This window comes from Anomalospiza imberbis, chromosome 2 (genome assembly GCF_031753505.1).
Source record: "Anomalospiza imberbis isolate Cuckoo-Finch-1a 21T00152 chromosome 2, ASM3175350v1, whole genome shotgun sequence".
Lineage (NCBI taxonomy): Eukaryota > Metazoa > Chordata > Aves > Passeriformes > Viduidae > Anomalospiza > Anomalospiza imberbis.
Genome location: NC_089682.1, coordinates 63,570,887 through 63,586,430, shown reverse-complemented (window position 1 = coordinate 63,586,430; position 15,544 = coordinate 63,570,887). Strand labels below are relative to the sequence as shown.

The 15,544-nt window shown below is 35.9% G+C and overlaps 1 protein-coding gene across 8 annotated transcripts in view; it reads left to right on the top strand.

The window, feature by feature from the left end:
- The window catches only part of YAP1 (Yes1 associated transcriptional regulator), an 85,006-nt gene that overhangs the window by 56,244 nt on the left and 13,218 nt on the right, over positions 1-15,544 (top strand). Inside the window, exons 4-6 of one of the 8 annotated variants that reach the window (XM_068181428.1) lie at positions 609-722; positions 13,094-13,287; positions 14,810-14,857. In XM_068181428.1, coding sequence (XP_068037529.1) covers positions 609-722; positions 13,094-13,287; positions 14,810-14,857 — 356 coding nt within the window. The remainder of the gene's footprint in view (positions 1-608; positions 723-13,093; positions 13,288-14,809; positions 14,858-15,544) is intronic. The other 7 variants (XM_068181429.1, XM_068181432.1, XM_068181434.1 and 4 more) reach the window with 7 other exon arrangements.

Sequence of the window (15,544 nt, the reverse complement as noted above, 5' to 3'; positions counted from 1 at the left end):
GTGACTGCTCATGGTGTTTTCTTGCCTTTGCTTTGTCATTGCTTGTTTGCCTGCCTTGTTCTTCAGGTTTGCATTTTTGTCTGCTTAAGCCTTGAATGCTTTCACTGAAAGTTAGAGTATGAAGTAAAGAGGAAATAAATTTTGTCACTTTCTTTTTTAATTGTTTGTGAAAGACAGGAATATTTCAGGATCTCCTCAGTGTTAGCTTGTTGCTGATCGTGTGTCTTAATCACTAGATGAACTTTTCTGTGAGAGGTAGAATTATGCTATACTTCTTTTTCCTGGTGCACATGCTGGTTTCATTCTGGCAGGCTTGACTTATTGCTGGTTTTATACTAGAATGCTATAGCAAAATGATGTGTCAAAAGCATATGAAAGGATACAAACAAGTTGGAAAATTGAAGTCCACATCCTAAATAAAAATGATAGAAGTGTTTCCTGTTACTTGTTTCCCACACAGCACTTCTTTGCCCTTAATCCCAGAAATGAGCTTGAAACTCTTCTGTTTCATGTATTGTTATATATGTAGAATGTTAAAATATTCTTTAGATCAATTTCAGCTGGAGCAAACAAGAGCTCGCCATGAACTCCTTCCTTCTATATTGCAGGCCCACTCCCCGATGGATGGGAACAAGCTATGACCCAGGATGGAGAAATTTACTACATAAACCATAAGAACAAGACCACTTCTTGGCTAGACCCAAGGCTTGACCCACGCTTTGGTAAAAGTTCATCTCAATTCAGAATTCTTGATTTGCTTCAGTTCACTCAGCTTTAATTTTGCAAGCATATTTTGAAAACTTTCTATGTACGATTAAAATATATTTTGAGTTGTAGAGGCCTTATTTAAATAACTTTTTTTTTTTAAGATAAAAACTATTAGCTTATATCCTTCAGGACTGTATGTTACCCAAGTTTCTAATGCTACGGGTCGGTATTTTGCCACATGATCCATACAGTTCCCCAAAGTGGTGACATTCAGAAATTACTTATTAAGACAGTTTCAGTCAAGCCCATTCATCCCTTTAAATTAGCAAAACATTACCCCAGAAGAATCTTTTAATTCCTAAACAAATATTTACTTTCCTTTGTGCTATCTTAAGAGGGCATTGTCAAATAATAGTTCATGCTGTTTAAATACACTTGAAACATATACCAGCTTATAATTCCAGCTTGTCACAGTGATTATCATGACAAAACTTTCTGTATTAAACAATAAGATAAGGAATTATTAGTTTTGTTGCTCCTGTTTTAGTAACCTTTTTGTGGGGTAAAGACTATGTATTATTGGAAATAGAAATAGTAACTTAACAATCACAAACTCAAGATGGAGAAATTCAACAGAAAAGAACTTTTATGTAATTTTTTTCAGTTATATTTTTGATCTGTATGAAGAGCAGAACTGCAAACTTTTCAATAAAATATTGGCACTGATGACTATGAATAGAAATCACATGTAATGTGAAGACTCTAAGCTACTTTCATAGATTATCCAAGTGATGTATTTAGTATGGCATTAAAATTTCTGGTTTTTTGTAAAGCCATGACCTGTGGGTGTCAGTCTTACTAGCTTGCCCTTGATTTGTTTTTCCAATAACTTACTATTTTCAACTCCTTTGGATTTTAGTTATTTTTCCAGAGCCATGGAAAAACAGTAGAAGTTAAAAAAAAAAAAAAAAAAAAAAAAAAAGAAGAGATCATTGTGGTTTTCAGGCTTTACTTTTGGACTCAGTGCTGCTAAATGAAAACAGTGTGCAGATCACTGAGTAGGTCAGGCTGAGGGGATGCAAAACCTTTGAAGCTTTACAGGGGTTGACCTAACAACAACTGTGGGCCCCTTTTGGGAAAGGCATTAACTCCATGAATGCCATATAAATACAGAGCTACAAAACTCAACATGTTGTCACTGTTCTGTTTTGTTTTCGGAAATGTCTGTTAGAAATTCTGCATTTTTGGTTTGTAGGCTTGAGTGCTTACTTAAAACATCCGTTTACTCTTACAGAGAACACCAGATTGTCACACTTTGTTTATAAACTGCTCCCCAGTTTGTAGACAGGTTGAACCACTATGCAACTTGAGCCCAAAGGTGGGGTGTCACCTTTGGCAAATGTCCATGCTGGCTTTAACACCAGCCAGAGCTACAGACCTGTTTGCACGTTGCAAGAGTGTGTGGGTAATTTGCAACTTCACAATTACTTAGTATGTGAGTAAGGCTGAAAAGGAAGCAGTCATTTTGAAAATGTGTTGCCTTTTGCAATTACATTTACTCAGGTAATCTTGCAGGGTATCTGTTTTTCTTTACATGCATTACTTTATCATTTCCAAAGATGGACTGGAATTAAAAAGGAGTGTGGAAAATGCCTTAATGGACAGAGGTTGTGAGTGAGATGAATCTTGCTTCTCACAACTATTTTGTATTCCTGTAAATAGAGTGGTCCAACTATAAGGGCAAAAGCTGCTTGTCTTGTGCGTACTGAAACTCTATCAAATGTTAAGGCTGTGCAGTTAAACTGAAAGAAGTTAAAAATGTCCAAAAGACTGATTAAGGGTTTCTTGCTGCATAGCTTCCCTTTTTGGGCCCACTGTGTATGTGTATCCCAGACAGGCTTGAGTACATGCCAAGGCTCTTTATTTTGTGGTCGGACTTTTAATCTGTTCCAGACCTTTTCAGTCAAAGAGCTCAAGTGTAACTGAAAGGGGCAGGAAAAGAAAAAAAAAAGCATGTGGGCTCTTCTGATCTAGAGTGACGGCAAATAGAGACAAGCTGCTAGCTGCTTTTGAGCTTGAAGGAGTTTTCCTTGAAAACCTAAGCTGTACACATTGTATTGTGGTTTATGTTTTTATCATTTGAGCCAAGAAAATACAAAATTCTATTCCTGTTGCTTTCTTACTTGTGGCCTCCTTAAGTCACTCCAGTCAAGAAGAAAAAAAAAAATCTCTTTGACAGTTAAATTACTGAGCCTTGCATTTATTTACTATGTGGAGATCCTTGACAAATATGTGCTGTGACCTTAAATAGCATGTGAATGACTCAGAAGTTTACCTTTCTGTGCTTAATATAGGTTGAAACTTCTGTTGGTATTTTCCCCTGAGGATATAACCATACCCTTTTTTATCACTGTGCTTTACTATAAGGGCTTGGTTTTCAATATTTGTGACTACTAATACTTCGAGAAGCAGGATAAATTCATCTTTGTCTTGTTGAAGCTCTTCGTTATTACAGTGATGCTAATGGTGATTGAAAATGAAGGAGGAATTAATGTCTCTCTCTGCCACTTTCACCTATCTTAAGAACCATTGAAGAAAACAAAGCTATTGAATGGTATGTGCAAACATACTCCTCTGTTCCAGTATTCAGAAGCAGAAGGTATGAAGAGTTTTTGCCCTTATTGCTTCTGAATTCCCAGCTTCCACGGAGACAGCCTTTATGTCTATATGTTCTTCATCAGATGGAAGCTTTGCATTCATCTTTATTTTCTGTAGTAGGTGTGGATATAGCTCTTTTTTAATTAGTGCTTGGAATTTTCCATTATTGTAGCTAGAAAAGAGCAAGTGGAAGGAAAATCAGTTGGAAAAATTATTTTAGGTGGACTGACTTGGTGTGGAGCATTTTGGTATAGCATTCTTGTTTTTAAACAGAAAATAAAGAAATATAATTAGTATATATTCTTTCTTGGAGCAGGCTTTTAAAAATAATGCATCAGAAAAGAGCCTCTGTCAGAACAGCTGTGGGGTAGGCTGGGTCTAAAACCTGCGTGCTCCAAGTTGAAGATAAGAACTTCATTCCAAGACTCAAATCTAACATCTTTGAAATGGTTAGTGGTCTTCAGCTACACCACTTAATTGTCAGAGAACTCCTGTGGCTCAGACTTTCATCCTCCAAGTCTACAAATACAACTTTAAAACAATTCACAAACTTTAATATCTAGGAAAGAACTAAGTATTAAAGGAGGGTCGTCTTATGCCCAGCACAGGCAGTCATAAAGATGGCATGGGATCAAAGGAGTGGGGATGGGAGAGGGTTGGTCCTTAAGCCTGTGTCAGCAGGATTCTTGTCTAGTGGAGCATCTGGTAAAAGCATGCTGTCCTACCTTCTCAGTGCCTTTGCAGTCATCATAGTAAGAGGCTTCAAATTGCCTTGGTTTTTTATTTTATTTAGACAAGGGTTTTTTTTCCCTTGATGGAATTGGACTGTCAGGTTGAACTTGTCTTTTGGACCATTTTGTCTTTTCTGCTATTGTTCATTGGTCATTCTTCACAGATCCTACTGGATTTTAAAGCCTTTCAGATAACATAATGTGTTTTCTTGATACTCAAAGAACATCTGGATAGGAAGCACATCAGCTATGCATTCTGAGTGGCTGGAGTTGGTGAAGTAGAAGAACATCTGCTTTTCCTATAAAATCAAATTTCCTAGAACCAGTTGAAATTTAAAATTGTTCAGCTTTTTTGCTGTAATTTTCCAAGAATTGGCTTTTGTATCAAATACCATTAAAGGGATTTTAACTCTTATTTAAGTTTGCCAATGGTAGGACTTGGTTTTGAAATGCAACCTTAAATAATTTGCACTTTGAGGGTGCTTAATATATTAAATTCAAAGATGAAATTGAAGTGGGAAAATACTGGAAACTGGCAGTTGATTTCTGGTGTCTCTGCTGGTTTAAGTTTGGTGTGGAGACCTTACTACTCCAGTAGAGTAGTCAGACAAGTGTCTTTAGAGATTGAAGTAAAACAAGATATTGTTTGAGTTTCCTTGTTATTTTATTCTAAACTTGGGTTTCAAAGGCTTGTAACTTACGGTCATACCAGTGTTGCACACTCCCAGTCTCTTTCCTTCTGGTCTTCCAATTCTTGGAGCTGCTATAATGGGGTATGAAGCAAAATATGTGACCTCAGGTTGAAATCACTGCCATGACTTTATCACTCCCACTTAAGAGATAATGTTAATGTTCTTTGAAGTTCTGCATGAATTTTGGATGAGGGGGAAGGTAAGGCAAGACAATGTTTAATATCATTATGAAAAGTGCCATAGGGGCTCTGTGTACAGTAGCTGCTTGACTGCATAATTAGAAAGCGAAATAAAACTGATGATGACAGTATGATTATAGAGAATGTATACCAGGTTTTCTGCTTCCTTTTTTTTTTGTAGTATAAAAACATTGTGCCTTTGAAAAAGTGAAAATAGCTTGTTCAGAAACACGATAGTAAAATGTACATTTCATTGAAACATATATTTATCATTTCTGTTTAAAGAAAAAGCAAGCAAACACAGAAAAAGCTTGAAATTCAATTAAAGCTTAAGCTTCTGAGCATCTGCTAATTTCTAAGTATCAGAAATTAAAAGGAGCTATTCCATAGTGTTGCTTTCTTACTCCTTACCTGTCTAGCACTTTGTTTAATATATATTTCTTCAAATTAGTTTGTAGGAGCCTTTCAAGATGCAGATTTTTGCACAAGATAGAACTGGAGCTCTAGATTGGAAAACTGGGGTTTGGCCTTTGTCTAGTCAAAAAGAGAAAAAAGCCCAGATTTTGTGTCTGATCATAATAGCATTTAAGGCTTCTTAAGTTCCAGATCTGCCTTCAGTTTTTTGCACAAAAAGCAGAGCATGAGCCACAAGTGGCTTTGGTCTGCAAATGCAATGGCATATCCTCTTTACATATGCCATAAAACAAAGGAGGATTTGACTCAACTAAAAAGGTCTAGTGGTATTAGATTTTTCACTTACCTGTCTCTGTTTTTCCAGAAGAACAGTTTCAGGAGATCACTTAGGTTGGGGTAAAGACTTCTGTATTTTGGTATGTGTGTCAGAGATGTTTACAGATGAAGCAGCATCAGTTTTCAGTGAACCAGTGACTTCTGTCAAAGTCTGCTGCGAATCTGCAGAGGCAGATGAAATTTCACTGGTAAGCATCCCTTTGTAAAAGGCAGATGCTGCCTTATGGTAATGACTATAAATAATTATTTGTTGTCTATGATTATATCAGAAAGTGAAATCTGGGTTTGTTTGAAAGCAGGATGTATTTATACCTCTTAACTGAAGTTCACTGAAGAAATCACTAAATCTGTCCATAAGTATTGTGTCAAGATGTAGTTACCTACTTTAGGTACAATATTTCTAGACTATGAAAGAGAGAGAAACCAACACTTTTCTTAAGAATTTATCAGGACAGTAGGTTTATGTAAGTTTATACCTGTTTGGGGGTTTGTTCTGTTTTCAGAATAATTTAATCCTTTTCAGGAAAGAAGATTTATTGCTAATGATTTCTGGGTGCCAGTAAAAATAATGCATGCTTGCAACCTTGTGCTAAGCAGCTGTGATAGTGAAAGGAAACTGCACTCCTAACAGGGACACTTTTTCCACCATATCCTTCTAATACAGCAGTTTGCACTTTCCAGTTAATGAGCATACTGTGTTAAAAGTTGAAGGTGGATCATTTTGAACATGATTCATTATCTGTAATCTAAATATATATATACACGCAGTAATTATATAGTCTGTATCTAATAATATATGATCTTAAATTCAAAGACATCAGGTTTTTTGTCTTTAAATTCAGTTGAGTTGAAACATGATGGTAGTTTCTTACATATAGAAGTGTTTCTTGACGGTATACTGTTGATTTTTTTTTTTTTGTCATAGTAGTTTTTACTGGATTTTGTAATTTATGTTTAATCATTTCTAATGGGCTTATGACAAATTAAAAAAAAATATTAAGATGTGCAGCTGCATATATACAGGGTTTGTTCCACACAAATAAATTGAAGAAAACCTGCATTTTAAAAAGTTATCACATTATTTTATAAGAAATAGTAAAGAAGCTTGTTTTTTGGTTAATTAACCCAGGAAGTATTATGTGGTGATTAAACAGTGAAACTGTTCACAGCTAATAGCCTTATGTAGACTCTTGACTGATTAAATTTTGGTCTAACATGTGGACTAGCTTTCATTAAATATATTTTGCCAGAGAGTCAGTGGACAGACATACAAGGCCTTGGTTAGCTCAGATTCCTGCACTTGCTGCAGTCTTAAGTGTTTCATACATGGCATTTAAATTCAAACAACATTAGTTCAGGTTTCTTCTCATAATCTGTCCAGTGCACTGTGTCTTATATAGTTCTGTAGTGCTAATACTTACAGTGTCAGTTGAGTTCTATAAGTCAAGTAATTTAAAACTTGTTTAACCTTCCAAAATTAAAATTTGTTTTTTTTTTTTCAAAAAGTGAAGAAGAGTTATATAGAGAGTTAAAAGAGTGTTTTAATAAGAGCCCATTATTGAAGAGTTTTGTTTTATATGTGTGCACTGAAACTTCTAAAAGCTACTTACTTACTTTACTGCTGAATATAATTTATATTTGCATTTCTGGCTGGCCAGAATATTTTAGTTCTTCTGAAACTGGCATACATTGAGTGAAAGTGCTTTATAAATACTGCTGTTTACTGCTGTGGGGGGAAAAGAACTGACAGAGCTTTTTACTCCAGTTTAGTTACCAGTGATTCAAGAGTCTGTTTGTACATGCTGTAGTGTCTCAATGGTGCTCAAGTCAGTCTGGCTATTGCACATCTACATTTGACAATACAGAAAGACTTCAAAAACAGTGGCAGATTTATCAAAGAAAAAGGAACTTAATTTATGTTGTTTTAACCAGCATATGCGATAGTGGTACTAAAACAGAAAGAAGAATACTAATTTAATTTGAATGAAACTAGTTGATAAATGCAGAGTAACCAGTCTGTAGTTTGGACATGATTCTGTAATAGTATTTTCATTGGATATCTCTTGCTTTAACCAAAAGTTCAGTTCAGGAGTCTGTGGATATTTCTGTTTGCCTAAGACGCTAAGATTTGTTTGTACACTTAAAGCAGCAAAATGAGCCCAGAGAACAGTCTATTTGTGGTTTCTCCCATACTCTTAAGATCCAGGATTGTCAGATTAATCAGAGACTGAAAGCAATGGAATATTTTATTGTGCTAATTTTTAGGTTGTTTCATAACAACAGCATTATGAAACTGTGAGTGGGATTTCCTTAGAGTAACGTAGCAAGCAATACATTATATAGAATACAATCCAGAAACATGACTGGTTAAACAACAAATAGTTTAACCAGTCATGTTTCAGTCATTGTCCTGATTAAACAACACATCATTGTACCAAGCCTTTCTTAAAAAGCTCCTTGGAACGTATTTTTATTACTTCCGAGGCTCTTTCAAATCCTACTGGTATTTTTTTTTCACAGCTCTTTTAAATGTAATCAAAGAAGACTTTTGCCTTTGTTGAAGTGTTGCAAACTAGCACCAGGTAAAAGCCTGACTATCGCCAAAAATTATGCACAATAGCTGTCTAGTTTCAAAATGGAGCTGAAGGGGACAAAAGTTCTTTAGTGCCCTCAATGAAAACATTGATTCTTATTAGTAAGGACAGTCAGCTATAGTAGGCTCGCATCCTGAGCTTTTTTGTTGTTTTTTGTTCAGCTAAATAATGTATTCGAATTGGCTGATTAAAATTAGGTTTAGCTTTGAAGGGTGAAATTATAAGTAGGAAAGAAACAACATCAAATATTCAGCTGTGTCTACTAATCATTAAGGGTGCAATCTCTGCATGTAATTCTGCATAGGAGAGAAGTGCTGTGTTACTGCAAACTATCACTGCCCTGGGACTTGGGATTTTCAACTGACCGGGCATCTTGAGAGAGAAGTTAGCCTTTTATTCTTGAGTTGGTAAAATTTTATTGGCCTTTTCTCTCTAGCACCAATGCCTGGTGATTGTTTCTCTCTCTTGATTTTGTTTTTTGGGTTTTGGTTGTTTGATTTTTTTCATGTATGTTGGCAGCAGTCTAAACTTTTTTCAGGAATTGTCAGGTATTGTCTGGTAAGAGTACAGAAGAGGCATTTCTGCTGTTGACAGTAGAACATTTAATGTGTAGCAGTTAAAGATGAGTAATTTTGTCAAAAACAAATTGCAGCAATTGCAACTGACTGTATTCTGCAGATTGTGAAGCCATATTTTAGGACAAGATCTTTTTATTGTCTTAAGTTGCCCATGTTTTTTAACTTGTCTGCCCCTCCTCCTCCCTCAAATCCCCCTCTTCTAGAAACAAAGGCTTGTTTGTTCCTGCTCTGCCTGTGAGGTCTTTGCAGCCTCTGCTATGTGGGTGCAGAGCCCCTTATTTAAATTATTTCCATAGCCATGGAAGGTAAGGAACAGGATGCATTAGAAACTGGTAGCTTCCTAGCTAACAGATAAAATAAAGCTCTTCACCTTTGAATTCGAAGTACTTGAAAAGAACTGTGCATGTCAGGATGATAACAAATACATGAGGTGTAGAAAAAATAAAGTCTGCTGTCTGAGATCACATTAATAAGCATATTCTTTAGAGTGCAGATTTCTGCAGTTGTGTCCTGGTAAGTAATGGGGAATAGGAATGTAAAAAGAAAAAAAAGTTCACCAACAAAACAAGCAAGCAAAAGTACCTCAACCCCAAATCAACAACAAAAAGCTTTAAAACTCTCTGGTTTTTCCTGTCACTTGAAACAAGATGTGTTTCCCCCCCACTCTTTTCATTAAATACTGTGTTGGAAATTATAGATAATTACCTTCTTCTTTGAGTTTCCCTTGAAGATAGTACACTTGTGTAATCACCAAGTTGTATGAAAATCATTGATACTATTGTTGTGGTTTTTTCACTGGTTCTTCACTTGGATATGTTAAGTCAGTAAAATTCAGTTAGCATCATCTCCTTCTAATATCCTAACTTTTAGTTTAATTTCACAGTTAAAGAGAGTTCACTTATATAAAAACATCTCCACAATCTGTTCTGAGGACACTTTAAAATCTTATGAATTTGAAGTCTTTTGCACTTTCATTCTTGAAATAATAAAATGTTCAGAAACATTCTTTCAATGATGTATGAATAATAATAATAACTTAGAAACTGGAATTTTAGATTCGGTTTCCAAATAGTTACCAAATCATATCATTAAGTGATCCCCTAATAATTATTGATGAATTTTATGTATACTCCAAAGTCTTAATATCTTATGATATTCCTGCTTTAGGTATGCTTTTAATTAGAAATATTACTTTCAAAATGGACATTAGAAGATGCTTTGGGGATCTAGGATGAGGGAATAATATGCAAAGCATAAGAGAAACATGATTTATTTCTTAAAGTTAAAATTGCAAAGTCAGTAGTTGAGAAGAATTGAGCAAACAGTGGTCAGAGAGAACAGGAATAATACAAGCAGCTGTCAGAAAGACACACATATATAAAATAAAAAAAGCAGAAAGTGGCATGAGCAGGAAATACAAAGCTGCCTATTTGTGGAAAAGAGATACTTGTATGGTGCATGCAGGGAAAACAAATTCATAACATGTTGAAGGAATGTTAGTGATATTGCACTGAAGTGTTTACCTAAGGTTAGACACTGTTAAATTTTTATGAGGTTATCTGTAACATGACTTGACTGTGAACTGCCTTGAGGTAGGACTCTGAAACCATGATTATATAATTGGAGACTAGACTATAAAGGGAGCCTTTTTAACCAAAAGAAAATTTACATTTTTCAGCTTTGGGTACTTAAATTCTACAAGCTAGTTTGCTTTTAACTTAGATGTGCTCATTTCAGGTGATTGTAATTTTCAAATTTTTCTCCCTCTTGACTTTACACTGTAATTGGCCTTCAGTCTTGTTTAATAGTAGGGTTTCAATCCTGGAACTTCTGAGGATAGGGTTGCAGAATTAACTAACAGCAGGAGAAGGCTGTTTTCTGTTGTCCCCTACTAATGTCATTACTGCTTATAAGGTGAAAGAGAGTAAGATATATAGAGTAAAAGGCATGGTCCTGGTTCAAGATTTGGAAAAAGAGAAAGAAGGAGATTTATTCCCCACTCTAGTAGTGTCTTGTCTAGCTTGTCTAAAACTGCTAGATGGGCTGCCTTGCTTTTTGCATTGCTTTCTCTAGCTTCAACTTTGCTTCTGCTTTGATAAATGAAGGTTGAGTAACTGCTGTCAAGCTTCCAGCAGATATTGCCCAGTGGAGCTCCTGGTGCTTGTAGTTAAATGTTCACTGCCCACATCCTTACAGGACAGCTGCTGATGCTGTTAGAACTTTGGCTTAACAGTTTCTAGGTGGTGTCTTGGGCCTTGTCTTCCTGTCACTGGCCCAGAGACCACCACAGCTCGCATGGCAGAGCTGGTTAATTGGCTCACTCTGGTCATCTTCTGTCCTGAAGTTCAGTTCTGATGGTGAAGTGACACTGGATGTCTCGTAACATCAACTGCTTGATTTTAGGCTTTGATCCACAGGAATGTCATCTTCCCACTGGTTTTTTTTTTTTTCATGCTGAGTCAGGATGAGACTTGTAGGTTGGAACTGAACTGCAGCTCTAGTTGTTTCTACTTGGTCCTGGGATCCAGTTTCTGTTCCTACTTCACAGGTTCACTTACCTTACAGGAAGTTTTACAATATTAGCAATTATATGTATGAAGCTCTTTAACAAGTAACTGCATGAAATACTGTTTCAAATTACTGTAAGCTGTTTTACAGCATTTTATGTCGGCTGGACTCATGAAAATATGACCCTTCTGCCTATTAGACTGTTGAGTCTGTGCTGGACCAGTGGATTAGTTGAAAGGGTAGACTGCAGAGTTGGGTCCCTAATTGGTTTAGTATTATGTGATAAATATATGTTGGCTTTCTTGGAACAGAAGAGCAACACTACTGTACCTTAAATTGAGCACTCAAAAGACAGTGGAGACTGAAGGGCATTTCAGTGAAAAGATGATGCAGATTTTTTTATGAGAGAATTCTTCTTTCTTATGGTAGTTAGCAATGTCCAGGAATCCTCTATATGATGAAAACATTAATTTACACTAATTCTACAGATGTTTTTTTTTCCCCACTTCACCCTGTCCTCCTAAAAGAACTTCTCTCTTTTTTTTTTTTTCCTTAGTTTCTGTAAACCATAATCTTCATTCCCAGGAAAAAAAAGAAAAAAAAAAAAACCAAATCCCTGCCATTCTCCCATCCTTGCTTCCATCACAGAATGTGTAGCAAATGCATTCTGCAGAATACTGTGAGTGTTAACAGATTCAGTTTGTTACAGAGAACATGATAGAGATGGAGAGGTAATTCCAAGCTGAAAGCTCCTGAAAATAGTGCCTTTGCAATACAGTCAGCCTTTCCCACCCTATTTTCTCTCTGGGAACTCTAGTGCCTCTGTTGACTTTAACAATATTGGTGTCATGTGAGGGAGAAATCAGGCCTCATGCATCAAATAGATGCATCCCAGTCATGTATTATTTTATAAAATAAAATTGTCTTAGGCCTTGCTTTTACAGGGGAAGGGAAGATGGGTTCTTATTGTGCACTATGCTTTCAAAGTTATATTTTTAGTGTCCACTCCCCAGGAAAAATGCAATGTATAATTCTGAGGGGTAAAAGAAAATGAAGCACTAGTGTTTTCTATGTTGTTGTCAGTATTTATGGCTGTATCATTTATTTGCCATTTCTATACCAACTCTAATTTTGCCTATCAAGAAGCTCTAAATGAAGTCTCTAACACTAAAATAGTGATGTGACAAGGATGTGAATGCTGGTTGCATGACCTTGCACCACAATGAGTAGCCTTAAATTGTTTTCAGTAAAGGTGAAATGATCCATTTTGTCATTCTGTGTGTTCTCAAGTTAAATGAACCTAAGATTCCACATGATTAAAATAAGTTATTTACTATTTGTGTCTGCAGTGAGAATAGTTTATTAGAAAGAAGAGAGATTTTTCTATTTCAACTTGAAATATTTTACTACCACTTTTGAATTTTTCACCAGTTAGCACATTAAGCTGTTTTCAGAAGCTTTTAGAACAAGTATGTAGTCTTAACTGTGAGACTGTTGCGTTAATTTTACACACATTGATTGCTTACACATGAGCATACCTTTCACACTCTGAACATCAGTGTAGCTGCATGTTTTGTACTGCCATGCCTTGTAATTTTGTAGATTTTTTTAATGGATAACTTTCATGGATACTACTTTCCTTGCATGTATTTGTTTGAATTTATTTTTTAAATATTTATTGTTTTGGTTCTTTAGCCATGAATCAGCGAATCAGCCAAAGTGCTCCAGTCAAACAGCCACCTCCTCTGGCTCCTCAGAGTCCCCAGGGTGGTGTGATGGGAGGGAGTAGCTCCAATCAGCAACAACAGATGAGACTTCAGCAGCTACAGATGGAGAAAGAAAGACTGAGACTGAAGCATCAAGAACTGCTTCGGCAGGTGAGGCCACAGGTTAGACACCTACTTCCACTATTTCTTTTGTATGTTATGTTTTGGTTTTTCTAAGTTGTTGTTTCAGTGAGTCTTAAAGACCAGTGACTATACAAAAAGCTTTGAGATCTAAAAAAGTCTGAATTCATTCTCTTACTGATATCAGCTTGGTGATGAAAGTATCTGATTTTTTAAAATGGAGAATTTTGCTTCCCTCCCTCATTCCTCCCTCTAACAAAATTCTTAAAGAGCAGGCTTCACAAACTATAAGGATGACAGCATGGACTGTTGATGTGATTGGATATTCCTCCTAATAATATACTTAATATTCATTGAGTTCCAAGTCATGCAAAAAGTTATTTCCCACAGCTACTTTAGTTCTCCCTTTTAAGTGGAGGAAAATTTTCAGTTTTAGAACCTGTTGCAGTCTGTATGATTTTGAAGTATTTTCAAAGTTTATATAAGATACACTGAGGAGATGCTTTGTTGCCAAAATCTTACCTGTTTGGTGGTGGAGTGAGCATGAAACAACTGAGTAACTTGTGCTGCATTTTGAACCTGTGGTTTTCTTATGCTGAAGAATTTCAAACTTCATAATAAGGCTGCAAAATATGCCTTTCAGTGTTTTCCACTATATGGATATGGCTGTATTTTCTACTATATGGATATGGCTGTAGCAAATATTAAAGTGTAGGGCTGGACTTTGCAATCTCTGGATTGGAGTTCGGGCTTGATCTCCTTTTGACTCTAAGCCTTCTGCTTCGATTGTTCAATCTGAGTGTTTTAATAGTTACTACTATCTGTGCTAGATACTTAAGATATTTCTTTGTGTTTTTGACACTTGCAGAAAAAGCACTAATCTTTTCTTTGAGGAAAACCTTCTAAAATCTTTCCCTTTTCACTTTGGGTGATGGGCCTTGTGTCAGAAGAGGATAACATCCTAATGTCTTCAAAGACAGCTTTTCTCTTTCTTCATCACCTGCAGTATTCTGTCCTGGAATGTGACTTCCATTATCCCCTTTGTAGACAAGGACTGTTTTGTAGGAATCTTCAGCATCTCTTGGTGTAAGATGGGTCATCTTTACAGGCATTACTTTTTACAGAACTCTAGGTAAGAATACATTGCAAAGGTGGCATCAGGACTTTCTCTCTGCTTAAGCACCTGGGTTTCTGCTGTTCCTGCTTTGCAATTAATCCACAAACAGATATTTTACCCTGTGCTAGCATGCTTCTAGGTAGGCCTTCTAATTGTCTTCTTGCCTCAGTTGTCATTGAGAACCTGACTAACTTTGGAGCAGGTGACAACCGATTCTCTTCATGTTGTTCTCCTTAGTCATTAAGCTTATCTGTCAAATATGTATCCTTGGTAAATCTGTGAGTTTTGTTTCACTGTGTCATGATTTTCACAGTTCTTAACTCCCATATCCTGTCTCATCTGGCCTGTTTTGGGGGCTTGATACTACAAGATGGTGTTTATAAGACAGCCTGCATAGGTAAACCATGCAGCTAAAGTAATTTTTATCCATCTTATTTTTACTCTTAGGCATTGCGGAATATCAATCCCAGCACAGCAAATTCTCCAAAACATCAGGTAGGCTCTTAACTGATGTTTCAGCATAATTAGAGAAATGAGAGCATTAAGTTAGGCTAGCAGGAAACTTTTTGCTACATGAAAACATTCTAAAAAAGAAAAAAAAACAAAAAAAAAAAAAAATCCAAACTCTGCCATGCACATTTTAGAATCACTTTTCTGGTTTTCTGGTCACAGCCCTAACACTGTTTTTAGGAGTGCTGCATTGCCACAACTTTATATCAATATTTAAGAGCAAACAAGGAATTCATTGCACATTTTTTTACATTGAAAACAACCTTCTTGTTTAGCGTTCTTGAGGATACTGCTGTTCCAGTCCTGATGTCATCAAGATGTTTATTTGAAGCAAATTATCTAAGGTAGTAGTTGGTGACTTTTAAGTACTGCTCATATGAATGTTCTTATCAGTTTGTTAAAGCAGGTATGATCTTAGAGAAGGATATCTGTTATCACTTAAAGAAAAGTCACTTGAAATGGTTATGATTTTTAAGCATGCATAGTATAACAGAATTACTTTATAGATTAGACTAACAAAATAATTGCCATGCAGATATAATTTTTCCATTTTGACATTTAACTGTCTCTTGCACATATACATTTTCTGTATAGGAAACAACAGTTATGAAAAGCTCTGACCAAAGTAAAATTGTTCAAAATGTGAAGCATAATAAACAACTTAATGTGGTC